Raw genomic sequence first — 18,932 nt, 5'->3', positions numbered from 1 at the left:
TAAACCAACTACTCATCGGGAAAACATACATTGATAAACATATCCACATTCAGTGGCATAACGTGTGCAGTGGGCAGGGGCGGCGATTTCTTTTCATGACCGGGTAGGGGGGGGGGGGAACGACGAAATGCGAGGGACGAGGAAGCAGTGGCGTAATGAGCAAAAATGTTGGGGGGGGGGTGCAGAAAAAACCCGCTCTTACATGTTACATGCAGGCCTAGCGAAACGTTTTTCAAAGTGGGGGGGGGGGGGGGGGGTCTAAAGTATTCACGATCAGGCAGAGCAAAACGAGCGAAGCAAGTGGAAAGTAAATTGGCGTAGGGTTCAGGGGCGTAGCCACATGAAGCTCAGGGGTTTTAGGCATTAAATAACGGTCGGATGAGCATCCAGGGCCTGCCTTAGGGCCCAGGGGCCGGAGCCCCGGAAGCTCGGGGTTTTAGGCATTTAATTACGGTCGGATGGGTATATTTGTATACCTTATTTGTGACACTGGCATGCACGTCACTAATTAGAGTGGGGTAGAGGTGGCATAGCCCTCAGAATCTAAGGGGTTTTAAACATTAAATTACGATCAGATGAGCATCCAGGAGCTGCCATAGGTTGTATTATTAACAAATTTCATTCCTTAGCAAAACTATAGTGTAAAAACAAGCAGTAATGATACTTTTTTCACTTCACTTTCTACAATAATAACTTGTACACTTTGAAGGATATTATCCGAGGGAGCGTAGATGCCGAGCGGGAAGATTTTTGCATTTCATTTGTCTAAACGCTGCACTCTTGGGGCCCCCCAGAGCTTAAAGTTTGTTGCAGTCTTTAGGCAGTATTTGCTATACACTTTTTTTGGCATTTTTTTCAAATTTTCCAGGGGGGGGGGGGGGCGATCCCCCAAAAAAATTGAGAGGGGACGTGTCCCCCCGGGATCGTCGCCCCTGGCAGTGAGGCGCTTTGGTATAGTGGGCGGATGATATTTGATATTATGGGAGGGGCTCGTGTCCTTCCCACCCTCTCCCTGAAATATATCTTTATCTCATTACCCCTATTTCATATGGTAGTGTTATTCGACAGGGTTTGGAGCGGGGATGATCAGGGAAGACCCAAAGAAAACTCCAGTGGTGGTTATAGAGTTCTCCCCAAATTTCCTCAACTCCCCGTCTCATCCCAAAATAAAAGTTTGCCAGGCACATGTAGGAAATGCATGTACGACCCCCCAAGCTCCCCCTTTAACCACTCCTGAAATCATCCACATTTATTTCTTTATCCCTCAGAAAAAAAAGAGTCAACTTCAACATCAATGATGGTGGCAATACGACTTTATCGAAACTTTGAGAAAATGTAGTCCCAGAACATATTGCATCATGACACCTTTCCAGACATGGGTTTTATAATGTTTGTGTAAGCCTGGGAGTAGCACCCAGTGAATGTTGTTCTACCCGCTGAGACCGTTTAACCTTACAATTGACCTCATACGAGCACCTGCATTGTTTGCCCAAGATCATTATCTCACTTGGAATCTCAGGTGAAAAAAATCACCCGAACTTTTCTTTTTTACTCAACAGATTTCAATTGTTATTTCCACTTTTCAGCGACGGTCGACCTACTTTTTAAAAATTATGCTTGCACGACCTGTCCGAAAGTTTGCTGCTAACAAAGCGTAAATAATTATAACGGCAGGCAAAACATCACAAAATCACTAGAAAACAAAAGGAGCCAAAAGTCGATTGCTCTATTCAACAATGATTAAGATTTATTGGTGTGTATCTATAAAAAAAACACACACACGAAACAACGGCAAGTGAACAACGACAACAACAGTGATGAAACAAAGTGTGACAAAAAAAAAATACATTTTAAGATATCACAACAACAAAAATACACTTCAGTCGGTATTACTTTGTTGACAGTAAATTAAAGCATGAATCAAAACAGATTTGGGATTTTCACGTATTTTATTGCTATTGACTGCAAAATAATTGATATCGATTGCATTTTTTTTTGGTATCGGCACAAACGCTAGACGTCTTTTAATTGTTCAAAAATCTTTAATTTGACACTTAAGAATAAGACAACAGCAGAGACGAAATTTCGTATTATTCCCTTTATAGTATGTATGACATGCAACTAATGTTACAACTGTTTTACTACTTAAATAAGCAGTAATAATCAAACCTAGTCATTTTCACTCAAGACATCTTGCCTTACCTACGTTTAACTTTATGAACAATGTAGCCATCACTATCGATAAAAGCCAAAAGTTGAAATATGTGGCAATCATCTAACGTTCACTGCTTATTCCATGCCCATGAATTATATTATCGATCAATAAATTGTTTTACGTAATTGGCAGTAGTGTAATAACGCCTCGTGTGAATCGGGATTCAATTGAAATCAAAATCTATTGAACCAAGCGGAGCGAGTCGACATAAATCCACTCCATTGCTCGGTGAGGGGACATGAGCTTGCAGTACTGCATGCCCGCGTATATCTCATTAGGATAGTGACAGTAAATTAAAGCATGAATCAAAACAGATTTGGGATTTTCACGTATTTTATTGCTATTGACTGCAAAATAATTGATATCGATTGCATTTTTTTTTGGTATCGGCACAAACGCTAGACGTCTTTTAATTGTTCAAAAATCTTTAATTTGACACTTAAGAATAAGACAACAGCAGAGACGAAATTTCGTATTATTCCCTTTATAGTATGTATGACATGCAACTAATGTTACAACTGTTTTACTACTTAAATAAGCAGTAATAATCAAACCTAGTCATTTTCACTCAAGACATCTTGCCTTACCTACGTTTAACTTTATGAACAATGTAGCCATCACTATCGATAAAAGCCAAAAGTTGAAATATGTGGCAATCATCTAACGTTCACTGCTTATTCCATGCCCATGAATTATATTATCGATCAATAAATTGTTTTACGTAATTGGCAGTAGTGTAATAACGCCTCGTGTGAATCGGGATTCAATTGAAATCAAAATCTATTGAACCAAGCGGAGCGAGTCGACATAAATCCACTCCATTGCTCGGTGAGGGGACATGAGCTTGCAGTACTGCATGCCCGCGTATATCTCATTAGGATAGTTAGGGTGAGTGTACAGGGAACCCGATGCAACCTGCAGAAAAAAAGAAAGATGGATAGATAGACGATTAGATAGATGAATATATATATATATATAAATAGATAGATAGATAGATATAACCGTAACATTGATAACATTGATAATATTGATACAGATTGTTTTAAATGTGATTGTAGCGTAGTGTAAGTTCACCCTTTGAGGGGGGGGGGCGCCCCAGTCTTTGGCGGAAATTGATATGCGAATTGACAAGGCTACTCATTAATGGCGGGCCGGGCTAGGGCACGGGGGGGGGGGTGGTCTATGCCACTCATTTTATCTTTCTGTCTTTTTCTCTTTCTCTCACCCTTCCCCCTTCTCCCGTTTTCTCGTTTCCCGCATTTTCTCAACCCCCCCCCCCTTTTCACCTCCATGCCCGCATCCCTTGTACCATAGTAGGTCTATGCTTGTACCTAGTAGCAACGCCACCGTATAATGATGTTTATGATTGTTTTAATATTGCTGCTGGCGTTTTGTACTGCACCGGTACCCGACGCTCATGGCGGTATGTTTGTAATGCCTCGTTGCACACTGAGCGCACACTGTGCGTCATTTGCCTGACGTTTGGTTGCGTCAGAGACTTGTGTGGTCTTTGACCAGAATTGTGAAGGTGACATCGGAAGAAAAAAAAACGATTGAAAATGAAACAGTGCACGTAATCATGGAATAGACTTGTTTACTATTATAATATGTTTTTCTCCGGAACCCCTGGTTACCAACCATTAATTCACCTGATATGCTAGATGACTCTCCAAAGATGAAATCCACTTTACATACTTTATTTGTTACTATGTCTGGCAAGCTCTGGCAAGCGTTGAGCTGCAAAGAGCAACTTTTCATGTCAAAAAGTAATGCATACAGTTGGGAAACCCATGGCCACTGCAGTTACTGTCCCAACAGTTGCTGCTTTCCAGATGACCGCAATCCCTGTCATCAGAGGGTTGGAATCTCCTGTAGGTTCCAGAATGCTGTAAACCATACAGGAGCATGATTTTTTACTTGCACGTCACTGTTTTACTGTATATAGAAATTGTACACCCTTTTGTTGTCTGCACCTTCACCTGCTGTCACAACACATCCCATCCCAGTATAGCTTGGACAAGCTGCTTCAGCTAGGATTACCTCATCAAGTATCAAGTAGTGAACAGGTCTAGTGCCGTAGGAACAAATGTCGGGTCACCGAGTAACCAGTAGGCCAATTCCGTAATGCGTTTATATATTTATTGCAGATTATGTCTAACAAGTCAGATTTATGCAATTCGCAGTTTTGCTTTTGAATACGGTAACACATCAAGAAAAAAAGAACGAAAAAAGAAAGAAAACTAGAAATGCAATCGTGTCGGAACGATGTGCGTGCAATGACGCCGTGTTTCTACGTGTCAAACGAAAGAGCTTCTCTCGGACTATCCAGAGCAATTTGCACGAAGTCTGTAGCTTCTGTGATATTGGAGATAGGTAGGGCGAAAGAAAGGCATCAACAGTGACCTTGATGGGATGGTACTATGCCTACGAAGTTTGAAAGAAATTGGGATAGGGGAAAGAACCTAGAAAGGGCTCGCAAGCACTGCGTGCACAAATTAACCAATGGGATTTGGTGCATGTTTGACATTGCAATCAAGTTCGTTCTGGGGGCCAAAAGCGTGAACCCGGTATGCCCCATAGACAATGCGTGTAATGAATGGGCGGAAAACGTGCAGGATCTGTATTATGACCGGAGTTAAATTGTTTTTTCTCTCTCTCTTTACGTCTCTTTATGGGCCGTATTTGGTATCATTAGAAAGAGAATTTCATGGTTGTTATTGTAAACTACTCTCTTTTTTTCTATGATAATCCTATCGAAACACGTGATGTAAAATAGATTTATAGGACAAAATGGCGTCTTAAATGGCCCCCTTGACCAATTTCAAAAATCCGGCCATGAGGTGCCCTGCGTATTGGAACTCGGCATGTCACTGCAAATTTTCAAGGAAAAAAAAGGACGTTTAAGGGGCGAAAAGCAGTCTGAAAAAATGACGTCATAGCCGAAACGTGTTAGGTTCGGGCGGAAACTCGGCGGAATTCGTGTAGTGATCTTTGTTCAAATGCGATTTACTCACAATTTTCTGTGTGAACATATATTATACTTGGTATCATCCGAAAGGGCACTTTATTGCGGTCAGTTTGACACCATTGTTAACTGCGCGCAATGTATTGTGCGCATTGAACGCGCTATTACGTAATCCATAGTAAATTCATCATTTTTGGCGATAACTTTGCGCTGACATATTCAAATTTTACTAAACTTGGTAAAGAGATGTCACGTATATGGATACATATGTCTGCCAAGTTTCATTGATGTAGGTATAAAGATCGCCATTTTAGAGCAAGTTGAAGTTATTTCGGAATTTTCTTGAAAATGGCGAATTAGGAGGGCAATTTTCTCAAATTTGGTCAGTGATAGGGTATATAATTTTGTATATGGCTGGAAAGGGCATATGTTCAAGTATCTAAATCCCAAAAAGGGTACGGGTTTGCCAAGCCATTATGGAGATACGGCCACAGAGAGAAAGCCAATTCCCAGAACTTTAGAGGGCGCTATTTATGTTGTGCAAAGCCATTGGAGCGTGAAATTTGGCATGGCTATGTGCAATTATGAGATAAAGATACTGTGAGATTTAAATACAAAACGAAATTTAAATGAGAAAGTTATGGCAGTTTTAGATTATTTAGGGGTCCATTTTTCAAGAATTTGAGAGATTGTTGACGGAGTCGGTTTCAGATTTGAATTTTGAGTACGAAGATGGCATTTTGAAGGTCAGGTTATACGTCGCAGATGAAAGAACATCTCTTAGACTATCTAGAGGAATTTGTTAGAAGTTTGTATGATCTAGGATAGTGGAGATAGAAAGGAATAAAATAAGGCCTTAAAATGGACCAGAAACGGACATAATGGCGCCTGGACGGTTATGCATGAGTGATTTCGAAAATCGAAGAATGTAGTGACCTTGATGAGATGTTAGAGACGATGCCTACGAAATTTGAAAGGAAAAGGACATGAGGAAAGCACCTTGCTAGGAATCACAAGCACTACATGCAAAACGAATGCGATTTTCGGACGATAAGGAAAAGGAGAATACTAGAAATGCAATCGTGTCACAACGATGTGCGTGCAATGACGCCATGTTTCTACGTGTCAAACGAAGGAGCTACTCTCGGAATATCCAGAGCAATATGTAAGAAGTCTGTAGCTTCTGTGATATTGGAGATAGTTAGGGCGAAAGAAAGGTCACCAAAACGGCCCGAAACGGGAAAAATGGTGCCTGGACGGTCACGCATGAGGGTTTCCGGAGAACGAAGAATTTAGTGACCTTGAAAGAATGCTAGAGACTACGCCTACGAATTTTGAAGGGAATTGGAGTAGAGAAAGGGATCTAGAAAGAGCTCGCAAGCACTGCGTGCAAAACCAATAGGACTTGGTGCATGATGAACATGTTGCGACGCGTGCTTTGGCACGAACGGCCGCCCATACTAACACAACCGAATAACAGTCTTAAAAAAAATGACGTCATGGCCGAAACGTGTTATAATAGGGCGGAAACTCGGCGGAATTCGTATAGTGACCCTTGTTCAAATGCGATTTACTCACAATTTTCTGCGTGAACATATACCATACTTGGTATCATTCGAAAGGGCACTTCAGTGCGGTCAGTTTGAAACCATTGTTATCTGCGCAAAACGTAATGCACGCATCAAACGCGCTATTACGTAAAGCATAGTAAATTCATCATTTTGGGCGATAACTTGGCGAAGAAGGCATTACAATTTACTAAACTTGGCAGACAGTTGTCACGTATATGGATACATATATCTGCCAAGTTTCATTGAAATAGGTATAAAGATCGCCATTTTAGAGCAAGTTGAAGTTATTTTGGAATTTTCTCGAAAATAGCGAATTTGGAGGGCATTTTTCTCAAATTTGGTCAGTGTTAGGGTATATAATTTTGTATATGGCTGGAAAGGGCATATCTTCAAGTATCTAAATCCAAAAAAGGGTACGGTTTTGCCAAGCCATTATGGAGATACGGCCACAGAAAGAAAGCCAATTCCCAGAACTTTAGAGGGCGCTATTTATGTTTTGCATAGTAATTGGAGCATGAAATTTGGCATGGCTATGTGCAATTATGAGATAAGGATAATGTGAAATTTAAACATAAAACGGAATTTATATGAGAAAGTTATGGCAGTTTTAGATTTTTAGGGGTCCATTTTTCAAGAATTTGAGAGATTTTTGACGGAGTCAGTTTCAGATTTGAATTTTGAGTACGAAGATGGCATTTTGAAGGTCAAATTATACGTCGCAGATGAAAGAACATCTCTTAGACTATCTAGAGGAATTTGTTAGAAGTTTGTAGGATCTAGGATAGTGGAGAGAGGAAGGAAGAAAGAAAGGTCTTAAAATGGACCAGAAACGGACATAATGGCGCCTGGACGGTTATGCATGAGTAATTTCGAAAATCGAAGAATGTAGTGACCTTGATGAGATGTTAGAGACTATGCCTATGAAATTTCAAAGGAAAAGGACATGAGAAAAGCACCTAACTAGGAATAACAAACACTACGTGCAAAACGAATGGGATTTCTGGACGATAAGGAAAACAAGGAAAAGGAAAATATTAATGGGGCAGAATGTGAACGAAAACAAGGCAATGACGAAGGTCGTCATTGCAATTAATTGGGCAGAATGTGAACGAAAACAAGGCAATGACGAAGGTTCGTCATTGCAAAAAGATTTCATTACCTGTAGTGTACCATCGGGTAGCGTAGTGAATTCGACAGTGCTGTCGACCCAGTCCTGTCCCGTTAGAAGCTCGTTGTCATCCATAAACTCCATGCTGTACCCTCGTTCGTTGTACCTCTGCTTTACGACATTTGGTGCCATGCTGAAAGCGTAGTCGAATGCCGCCTGTATAAAAAGAAGAAGAGAGAAAAAGCTGAGGATATACCAGCTTTTAATAGACCGTTGTACTAACATATTTAAATTTTAATATGGATGTTTCTATCCTGTGGACCTATAGTGACGAGTTATTCCATTAACCTGTTAATTGATGAATAAACTACAATACTTTAAATCCAGTCTGCATACATTACTTGTTGCTATGCCGGGTAAGCATCAGGCAAGCTTTCAGGTTGTCATTAAAAAGTATACAAAAATGAAAATACGTGAGTCTTTTAGCACATAGCACAAAATGAGTAACTTTTTGTTGCCCTCTTGAGAATGTATATAGGAACTCTGTGTTTTTTTGATCTGGTTCAAAACTGTACGAACCAGAGCAAAATAACACTGACTTCCTATTGGAAATATATTTTTTCAAATGGCCATATCTCAGCCCATACCTAACATATTCAATTGGTTTTCGACATTTGGACATTATTTTCTGATGCTCTTTCGGAAAATGAAGTTTAAATTTAGAAATTCTAAAAATAGATTTTTATGATGTCACAGCTTCGGTACTCTATACGGACCTTTGCGTCGTTGATCTACTCTGATGTTTAATACAGCAGTACGTTCTTGACGTCATCTAACGCCATTTGGGTGTGATGTAAATTAATGTGTTGTCTGTGCACTCTTAATGTCAGCGAGTAAATTGTGCCGAGTAAAACAAGCTGATCAAATGAGCAATTCAGTACTCAAGCTGGAGTAAGAAGTCAATTTTAGTGGTAGGCCTACTCGTCATCCGAGTAATTTGTTACCTTCGATAAAGAGTAAATCAATGACTCAACATTGAGTAAGAACTTCGTTTGTGTCAATTTTGAGTAAACTACGGTTGGGTATTACGCGGCGGCAGGTGATAAATAACTCAACATTGATCTCTTACCCGAATTTACCTCGGGTGCGAGTGAAAGTTGGATCGATGGAAAGTTCAACTAGCTGTCAATATGCATGTGACACCTGTTCTACACATTTTTACATAATTGCAGCTGTATGTTCCTTTGTCTACCTAAGGAACTGTATATTTTGTTCTCTTTCATTGTCCGCCATGTGCATGTCTCGTGCATGCATGTGCGCGTGCAGAAAGATGCGAAAGAACTGAGATAGATGATTGTGACACATTGGGAAGAAGCCCACTGTTTTTGTTGGTGCTTTGAGGAGCACCGAGAAAGCCAGGACAGTGTTATGTAGTCCTCGAGAGAAGCGCCTATTCATGCTCTTCATTGACAGCAGCAGTTGACTACTGCTTCAAGATGTTTCAAGTACTACAGCTGGATTACCCTGCCCAGGCAGCTGTCATATGGGACTTCTTTGATCGTTTCATTCATGGAATTCGTACTAAGGATCTTATTAAACCATTGACCCTAGTACAGATGGACTAATAATGAGATTCTTTCTTTGATGAGAGAACTCTGAGTTTTCACTGTGATTCAAACTGATTTGGGAAATTAAAGTCCAAAAATTATGTTACTGAATTTAAAATGTCGTTGACTTTATGTTATTTGCATAGTGTGTGAATGAAGAACTTCAAATCAATGCTAAATTTAGAAATCAGGCAAAATTATGGTTTATATTCTCTATTGACAAATAATGGTTACTTAACAGCTGTTAAAAAAAAGAACAATATTAATCAGCGGTTAAGTTAAACCCTTACTCAAAATGTTAAAACCCTAGTTGAATCCACCTTTGTTTTAGTCAGTATTGAGTAAAAAACATGTACTTAACTTAGTCAATGTTTTTACTCAATATTGATTGAGCAACTAAGCGTTACCCAGATAACATCATACTCAATATTTGAGCAAAAAATTGCTCAAATAATTTGAGTCAAAACATGTACTCGTTAATTGAGTAAAATTTGGCTCAACTCATGAGCAGTTTCTTACTCGACATGAGTTGATTACGTTTCTACCCAGTACTGAGTAAAAAAGGGAACCGCTCAACAAAGGAGTAAATATTGAGTAAAGGTTGACTCATTCAAACTGAGTAGAGATTTAGTCTTTTATTGAGTAATATTTTTACTCAACAGATGAGTCAATTTGTTACTCAACACATGCTGAGTAAAGTTTACTCAAAAGTCGGGTGGTTCCCTCTTGACTACTCAAAAGAGTAACATTTTGACTCAAATTGAGCAGTTTTTTTTTAGAGTGTGGATGATGTTTAGCATGATGAAAACTAAAGTGATCACAAGTGATTTGCCTGGTTGATCTGATTGTAGTTTAATAGTATCAGTGTGTATGCCCTGCCGATGACTTTGATACGTGATTTCCTTTGTAATGTTGAAAATATTTTATTCGCTTTGGCATAATGTATATAGGGATTCGACTTAAATATTTCATTTGATTTGACAGAGTATGTACTTGCATAATTCAGAAGGGATAGAATACAGCCGAAGAAATTTGATTGCCTTGATTTTAATTGAATTTATTCTATCTTTAATAATTGATCCTCAATTTGATAAGACAACTATACATGGTATATACTGGTATATGCTGAATACTACCAACGAAATTTCGCATGAAATGATGTAAATGTGAAATTATTGTCTTTGTCTTGTTGTCTTCTGTAGTTGATCAGACAAAACTCACCTCATTGATCTGCCTGCAGTTGACAGGGGATTGCTTTGATTTTAATTGAATTGATCCTATCTTTAGTGTCGAATCCTCAATTTGATAAGACAACTATACATAATTTATATACTCTTTGCGCTACTTTTAAATGGTTTATGTCGAGCTGGACACTCCCAAAGATTTCTTTTTGTGGAGATGTAATGTTAAATTATTGTATGTGTCTTGTTGTCTTCTGCAATTTATCAGACAAAACTCACCTCGTTGATCTGCTTGCAGGTGGCAGGGGTTGTATAACCAGCTGATGGGAAGACGCTCTGGATGGCACCCTGGTTCTTCATCTTCCCGGCTATCTCATAAGCCGATTCCTTGATGCCGGACAGGTCAGCTACATTCCTGGGGAAGTACACCATGGCCGTGGTCTCGATCACGCTGGTATCCACCGAAGGTTTCGACGATTCGAACTCGGTTTGGTCGACGTAGCCGACGTTGGTGATGACGACGGGTAAGGCTTGGCTGGGATCGAAACCAGCAACCATTTCCTGATTTTAAAAAAGGATGCATTTTAACCCTTTACTTCCACAAGAAATTGACAACATTCAATAGTAACTTTCTGGCAGTTTTTTTAAATTTAATCTCATTATCCAAACCGTGTTATTTAATTAAATCAATCATTAACATTTTTATTTTTTTTAAATTTATTATTTGTTTGAAATAAATACAATTGAATAAATGAAAACATAATACAAATTGAATGAACTTGAATAAATGAATATATATATATATACATGTATATATAGATACAAATTGAAAAAAATAAACAAACAAATATGTTCTTTACCTGAGCTGTAATGAGCCACGGGGAAGTTGCACCGTCCCATTCAAGGTCCTTCATGGCCGTAAGGGGCGCTAATTTGTTTCGTGTGGCGATGTAGTGTGAATTCAGATTTTCCATAGAGTTACTGGTTTCATAATCCATGTTGTAATGCATAAAAGAGTTGATGGGCTAAAAGAAAACATTAAGGGAAAGAAAATCAATGTATATCATGATTGAAAATGCACCTCAATAGGGAAGGTGGCACCCGCTATTTTCATTTTCCAGAATAATATAGTGTCAGACAATGGAGACAATTATCGTTGTCTAACAATCAAAAGGTCCTCACACTTGTTTTAAAAAAAAAACGTTATACCACCCCGCCCCCCTTAAGGATTCGCATATGCGTGTTCCCAGCGACCCCCCCCCCTCTTTTCAGACAAAGTCCGGTGTGTAAAGTCAATCCGGGAAGACATTTTTCTTTTGTTACGAGCCGGAGAGTTTGGGAACACGCATGGTATCCCTCCGTGCACGGAGTGGGAGGCCGGGTATACCACCATCTAAGATGAAGAAAGATAAGAAGAAAAAGAGGAGGAGGAAGAGGAGGAGGAACCCGGCCCCCCACTCAGTGTTATTAAGGGTACGCATATGCTCGTTCCCTTTTTTTGAAAGCACCCCCTATCTGAGGACTGCCAACATTTCCGAACCCCCCTTTCGCGGGCTTTTTGCGGGCTTTTCCTGCCTTGGCGACCCTCCTAAATCAGGAAAAATGCTCAATGAACCCCCCAAAATTCGGAATAATTTCTCAGGAGTCCAAAGAGATGAAAGAAAAAAAAAGAAAAAACACCCCCTTTTTAAAGAAATCTCCGGGTGAAAAGTTCATACACCCCTTTTTTTAACAATTCTCGGGCCGGACTTTGTCGCACGAAAAGTACCCCTTTACCGGACATTTTGGTAACAGGCATGGGTTCATTCCGACTCCGGAGTGGGAGGGGGGGGGGGGGCGGGAGGAGGAGAAGGAGGAGGAGGAGGAGGAGGAGGAGGAGGAGGAGGAGGAGGAGTAAATTTTCTTACATCAGCGAGAAGAACGTATGCTTCCTCAGCTGTGACGTCAGCAGGTAAATCCTCTTTTTCGACAAGAGGCGGCTTCTCTCCTGATGAAAACTGAAAATGATTGACGCCCTCTATCAGCACGACGGGTCTTGTTGCGATCAAACTTGATGGTCCATTCACAAGCAAGCTTTCAAGCTCCCTGTTTGAATGAAACACAGAGAAGCGAACAAAAATTTTCCAAACTAATAAACATATGATTTATTTATTCTGAAAGAAGAAAAATGCAAAGAAATAAGGAAAGGAAATTTTGAACAAGAATAAAATCAAGGAATGTCGCTCAGACTATCAGAACTATTATTCATTCACGGCCCTTGATCGCCCTCCTAGCTCCGCCCTCACTTAAGAAGGGGGAACATTCAGCCCCAATTAGATCACATTCCGGATACGCCACCTTTACGTCACAAAAGGTGGTTCATTGAGTGACGAATGTATTAATTTATTCAAGGTAAGAGGCCAATACAGTAACAAGATGTGTTTTCTAATATCGACAATGGAATATTGATATTCATTTGAGAAATAGAGAGAGAGAGAGAGAGAGAGTAAGAATAAAACTAATGAAAGAGAAAGGTTGTGACCGCATTCAGAGATGTACATTTACGAATAGATCACAAACATTCAAACCAATCAACAAACAAATCCAAACCTGAAAGTGCGAGCGTTCCTGGTGATTCTGACCTGACCATCTAGATCCCCACACAGATGCATGACGGGGGTGGGGTAGGCACCTAGGTCCCCTGTTGCCCCCGTCAGGTATGAACCCCAAAGCATCATACCGGCCACTTGGGTAGGGTTATTATCAACCCATGTTTGCAAAAATGTTCCTGCGAAGAAAAGACAAAAATACGCTTAAGATATGTGCAATGTTTTTGGTCAAAAACTAACATCGTACCTTTTTTTTTACAAAGACATTTTTTTTCTTCATTTCTAAACGTCTATGGCATCATCAACAGCACCTTCAACTTCTCCTTCTTCTACTACTTCCGTCTTCTCTTCATTTTCCTCTTTTCCTTCTTATCATTTTCCTTCTTCCTTCTTCTTCTTCTCCTTATAATATTCTTCTTCTTCTTCATCTTTTTTATCCTCTCAATTTTTTTTTTACAGAATTTATTATTTTCCTCAGCAAATTGAATATTTCGATATCAAAACGAAATTAAACAAATTAAATGCAGTTGAAACATGATTTGTTTTTCTTCTTTAAATCATCCTACTGGCTGAAGAGGATGACATTTTCGCACCCTAAAAAAACAGGACATTTTTACCAACCCAACTAGCATTGGTTAGATCCGGATTAAAGTTATTGCGTTTTTTGTAAACAATATTAATCCTTACCTCCGAGTGAATGTCCAGCCACGAAGATAGGAGCATCGTCAGGAAGATTAGCATTACGGAGCTCGGTGATTGCACGCTCAATAGCATTCCCCACCTGAAAGTAAAAATAGGAATTAAAAATTCGAAATTGATATGAGAGAGCATAACGATATTACACAATCAAGGCAAACAAACGAACTATAAAAAAATCAACTAAAATAAATTGATAAACAAACAACCTACCGGAAGAAAACTAAAATCAACTCGCCCTCAAATTAGAGAAGAAATCACTTTTAAAAGGGGGAGAAGAGAGACGAGAGAAAGGAGAAATGCAAAGATAAAACATGAGACTATCGACAGAGGTAACAGGGTATATATATGTTTATACATGTTCTTAATTATTTTGTATTGCTCTAATGAATTTATGTTCATGATTTTGTTATCATTATTATTATTGTTATATATATTTTGTTTAAACTATTGTTCCTCATCATGTTTAAGAGCTAGGGCCTAGTTGAAGACCACCGTTATTGGTGATAATGAGTCACCCTGTCTAAATATCAGAAATAAATGAATAAACAAATAAATAAATAAATAAATAATTAAGAATAACTTACTTGGACCGGGTTAGGAGTATCGTTGAGATAGTCGGTGGTAAGAGCCACATGGAGCTTGAGGGGTGATGCTTCCTGGATCTGAGCGGCTAGAGGCTCGTAGGTCTCCCCTCTAAGCTCCGCTCCGGGGACCACGATCAAACCAGCTTCCATAGGGCCATTCTTGATGGGATCCAGAAGGATCACCGTCTGCCCATTAACACACCCACGGAGCGAGATCGTGATGGAGAATAGGAGCAGAAGATGGGCAATATTAAAAGCCGCCATTTTGGATGATGATGTTTGAAGAAACTCACTCTTTTTAAATGTCAAAAGCAAAATTAATAGCCGTTTCCTTTCACTTAAATGTGAGGGATGCGACTAGTCAGAATGAGGAATGCCAACGTCACTAAGCCTCTTATTTTATAAAGATAGAAATATGATTCATGTTGATAAGCACAGGCGTATTGGAAGGAATGGCAAAGGGGCAGTTACCCCCGCCATTGACAAATTTCCGACCAAGTATAAATGTTAGGATTTTTTTGCAAATTAGATGGGCCGGCCACTAATCATCAATCGCTATTACAACTGATAAATAATGGTAATTTTTAAGTTTTTCTGCACCGCCGTCATGCTCTGCGGTATATGAAGAAAAAGGGGAAATCGAGTCCTTATCTCATCTTAGGCTATTATGTAACACACCCACAAAATATATTTTTTTTACTGACGGCATTCTTAACTAAGGTTTTTTAAGGGAATATTTAAATATTGTGGATGTGCATTATGCATGTTGCACCGTCATCAAAACTGTGAGTCAAAGTGAAATGTGTCTCAAATAACTCGTAATCCAATGAATAACATTATAACAATTATTAGTAGGCATATAGGATTATACTATCATTTCGAAATAATTTTATCATCAAGTGTATAAACTTATAAACTAAGAAGAAAGAAGAAGTAGAAAAGATGCTGAAAATGAACGTCCATCAACTACCCCTCCCTCTCTCTCTCTCTCTCTCTCTCTCTCTCTCTCTCTCTCTCTCTCTCTCTATCTCTCTCTCTCTCTGTGCATGCAAAATAGGGTTTCTAAAACATGTAAATAGAGAACTTCACCCTTAAATACGAGGAGCATCACTGGCTCAATTTTGCCCTCCCCCCTTCAAAACGCCAAGGTTGCGATACGCCACTGGTGATGAGCAAATAAGTCTATCAGCCTTGCTGGGACCAGGTGGTCTCGTTCTTCATCAGTTGTATTGACAAAAGAAGTTAATCATCGCTAAAATATCTTGAGTAATAACCCAATGCCAAACTCTTTATTGATCATGATTATTCTTCACGATTTTGAGTCCCATACATGATGATACTGACGATACTGGCGGCTATACGAGACCGACAATATCGATATGACGAGCCTTCAGAAGGCACAAAAGCACTTTCATGGTTATTCTATAAATGCGTTAAGTGGGATCACTCCACCTTCAAAAGATCTTAGGTCATTTTGGGTCATTTGTACCATGTGCTGGTCTTGCATGTCATATTTTGTAGAATTTTATTTCTTTAACTTGTTATCATTACCTCTGTGGAATCCAGTTTCGAAAGAGATATACATCCACTACTTTCGAGTCCTGGCCGTGTGATTATCGTTAAATAAACTGTATATCGGTTACTCAGATTGGTCATGAAGTAGGCCTACACAAGTAAGATTGTGGATAATATTGTAAGGTTTTTGAATTATTAAAATTGTAAACACAATGAAAAGGCACCTCACCTTTTATGGATATGGCACTATCATATTCACGCTCGTGCCATTGTATTTTAAAAAAATTGTATGTAAAGGTAATTTCGGGAGCAATTATTTTCATGACACAATCCCACTATCAAATTATCACACTCAAAGGAATGTTAAAAAAGACACAGTTCGCAAATTTCTTTCACCTTTTCCACAACTAAACCCACTATTGCCTCTGTACTTTACCGGCAAAGTGTGTGGTGGATTATTTTAGGGTCGTTTGAGTTTCCTTTTTTTTCAAAGGATGTAGAAAAGGGGAATTTTGGATGAGAGGAGGCAGACAAAAGGAAAGAAAGTTGATTCCGGAAACAGGTTTATTGATTTCCTTGTCAGCAACCTAACCAAACAACTAATACCTCGGTCAGTAGTCACACCGCCAAACCAATCCCAATACCATGATAACAACTCTGAACCGATCGACTTTTGGTCATCGCAGGTAATACAATTGTTTGTTTGATCTTTTGTGTAATTTGTGTTACTCTTGACAACAACGACACCAACAATAACAACAACAACAACAACAACAACAACAACAACAAAACATATACATCTCTTTTATGAGAGAACCCATTTGAGTGAAAAGGCTTAACATCCCAAAGACAAAAAAGGTGTTTTCTATATTTCTTACTTGATAATTATGTTAACAAAACGTTGTTTACATAATTTTTTGCAAAGGAAGATCTTGTACTTTTTGCCCTGTGGCGAGGACTTATATGGAGTGTGCTTATTCATCAACGTGGGTATCACATTAGTTTTCTCAACATTATCTACACTTTGTTATTTACCATGCTTCAGCAGCTGTGCGTTTTCTCATCAATTTAATTGAACTTTGGAGGACTTTGGTGTGTCAGACAGTTAATTTCATAACCTTTGCCAATACATATGTGAATAGTGTTCCGATTACGTAATATCTTCAAGTTTATATTAGGCTATTTCATAAGGTGATGCACACCGGGTTTTTGAGATGCCAAAGATGGATTGTTTTTAAAACTCTTTGCGGTCGTGTCATTGATAAAACGTCGTTTACAAAATATGTATACAGTAGCATTAAAACAAAATTCTCCAGGGCTCCGTCTTATACAGAGCTGCGATTGATCCAAATAAATCGCAAGTCATCTAATCAATCACAAGTTTGCAGTCCGCTATCTCTTGTGTACATAGTTGCGATTTATATCAACCCTTTTTAGTATTGGACCCAGATGTGCGCAGGTAAAAAGCGGCAATGATTTCACGTATTATGTGTATTATCGCCACATGATTCTCTTTTCATATTTTTTTCAGCATTATCTTTCATTTATCATTCAACAGCAGGGCCTTTTCTCATCACCTTGGTAGACTTTCATAATTATGTCAGACAGTTCATTTAAGGTTCATGTCGATGCCCTATTGTAAAGTATAAAATCTAAAAAGGCCAGGGTAAAATTTAAATTGCATATATTACGTGTTGTTATGGAGGGCAATCCATAATGTTTGTCCTACCAAGCAGCAACTAATGTATGTAATTTGAATTTTGACCATTGAGTTACATTTATTCGTAATAGGTGAATGAAATAATTAATATCGAGGCGCTTCACAAATACATAAATTTGGTTAAATTTCGAAAATGGCCTATTGCCTTTGGTTAATTTTATTTTGAGAGTATTTGCTATCGCGGCCTGGTTCATCCCTACATTTTCATAATTCGAGTAAAGAAAAGAATTCATATTCCTCTAAAAATATTGAGGACAACGATGATAGTGCGAATAATGAGAAGGAGAGAACAAGAGAAAACGGTATAGAGGCAATGACCATATACACGACGACAACGATGGTGATGATGATGTAAGTGACGATGAAGCCGGTGATGAAGAGGGCAATGATTTTGTGTATGTGCCTCAAAAAAATGCGGTGTTAATTAACATTCAAGCAAAAAATAAAGTTCTGAGAAAAAAAAAAAATTAGTACAATGTTATCTATACAAATCCTATATTTTCTCAACTGTTCAATATTTTGCTACTTTTCATCTAAAGTGCTTTTGTGTGTGTTAAATTCCTTTTGAACACCCTGTTGATTTTGGAATTCCAAATAAAATTGAATATTAAATTATTCAATCTCTTCAGACACTTTGGTGTCAATGATGGAAATGACAATGTTCATGACTACGACAATGATGATGATGTTGATGATGAGGAGAAGTATTATGATGAGGATAATGATGATGATGTATGGTGATGTCGAATATAAGGATGGTGATGTAACAAAGTAAATATGATAGTAATAAGGAAGATGATCATGATAAAGTATAATCTTTTGTTAGGGTGTGGCCTTGTCCATAACAAATTACACAAAATGGATTATACACGAACTAAATGCATTGCAAACTTAATCATACCCATATCTACTCGTTGTTTACTTTAGACAACAGGATATTTAGCTGTTTACATTAGATATCATTTACACGTACTTAGCATTGGCCATCCCTGTGTAACAAGAGCACGTAATACCCCGGTCACACCGACGAGAATGATTTTTTAAACTTTAAAAAAACAACTTATTTACAAAAATCCAAGATACATTGTATACAGCAAGACAAAATTATACACAAATGCGAATGGAACCAAAAGGTTGGTACCGTTTAATACACCATTTATGACGAACAATCAATCACGA

At 38.6% G+C, this 18,932-nt stretch overlaps 1 protein-coding gene across 1 annotated transcript; it reads right to left on the bottom strand.

Annotated features, from left to right (window-relative positions):
- Nucleotides 1-1,724: 1,724 nt before the first annotated feature.
- On the bottom strand, nt 1,725-14,782 carry LOC100889358. The gene is made up of 9 exons (XM_030994211.1): nt 14,519-14,782; nt 13,923-14,016; nt 13,237-13,414; nt 12,555-12,732; nt 11,508-11,672; nt 10,927-11,208; nt 7,911-8,075; nt 3,086-3,130; nt 1,725-2,485 (listed from the first exon to the last, which is right to left on the bottom strand). The coding sequence occupies exons 1-9, from the start codon at nt 14,780-14,782 to the stop codon at nt 2,396-2,398; spliced, it is 1,461 nt and encodes a 486-aa protein (XP_030850071.1). The 3' UTR covers nt 1,725-2,395.
- Nucleotides 14,783-18,932: the final 4,150 nt, after the last annotated feature.

The sequence above is a fragment of the Strongylocentrotus purpuratus genome, unplaced genomic scaffold (genome assembly GCF_000002235.5).
Source record: "Strongylocentrotus purpuratus isolate Spur 01 unplaced genomic scaffold, Spur_5.0 spur5_scaffold_21, whole genome shotgun sequence".
NCBI classification, from domain to species: domain Eukaryota; kingdom Metazoa; phylum Echinodermata; class Echinoidea; order Camarodonta; family Strongylocentrotidae; genus Strongylocentrotus; species Strongylocentrotus purpuratus.
This window is presented reverse-complemented; position numbering and strand designations above follow the sequence as displayed.

What these genes read in the sequence shown, in the direction of transcription:
- LOC100889358 (XM_030994211.1), bottom strand. Translation starts at nt 14,782, where the DNA reads ATGGCGGCTTTTAATATTGCCCATCTTCTGCTCCTATTCTCCATCACG. An exon ending in AGGAACGCTCGCACTTTCAG is followed by an intron (nt 12,733 to 13,236) that starts GTTTGGATTTGT and finishes TCATTCAAACAG; the next exon opens with GGAGCTTGAAAGCTTGCTTG. An exon ending in CATACGTTCTTCTCGCTGAT is followed by an intron (nt 11,673 to 12,554) that starts GTAAGAAAATTT and finishes GTTTTCTTTTAG; the next exon opens with CCCATCAACTCTTTTATGCA.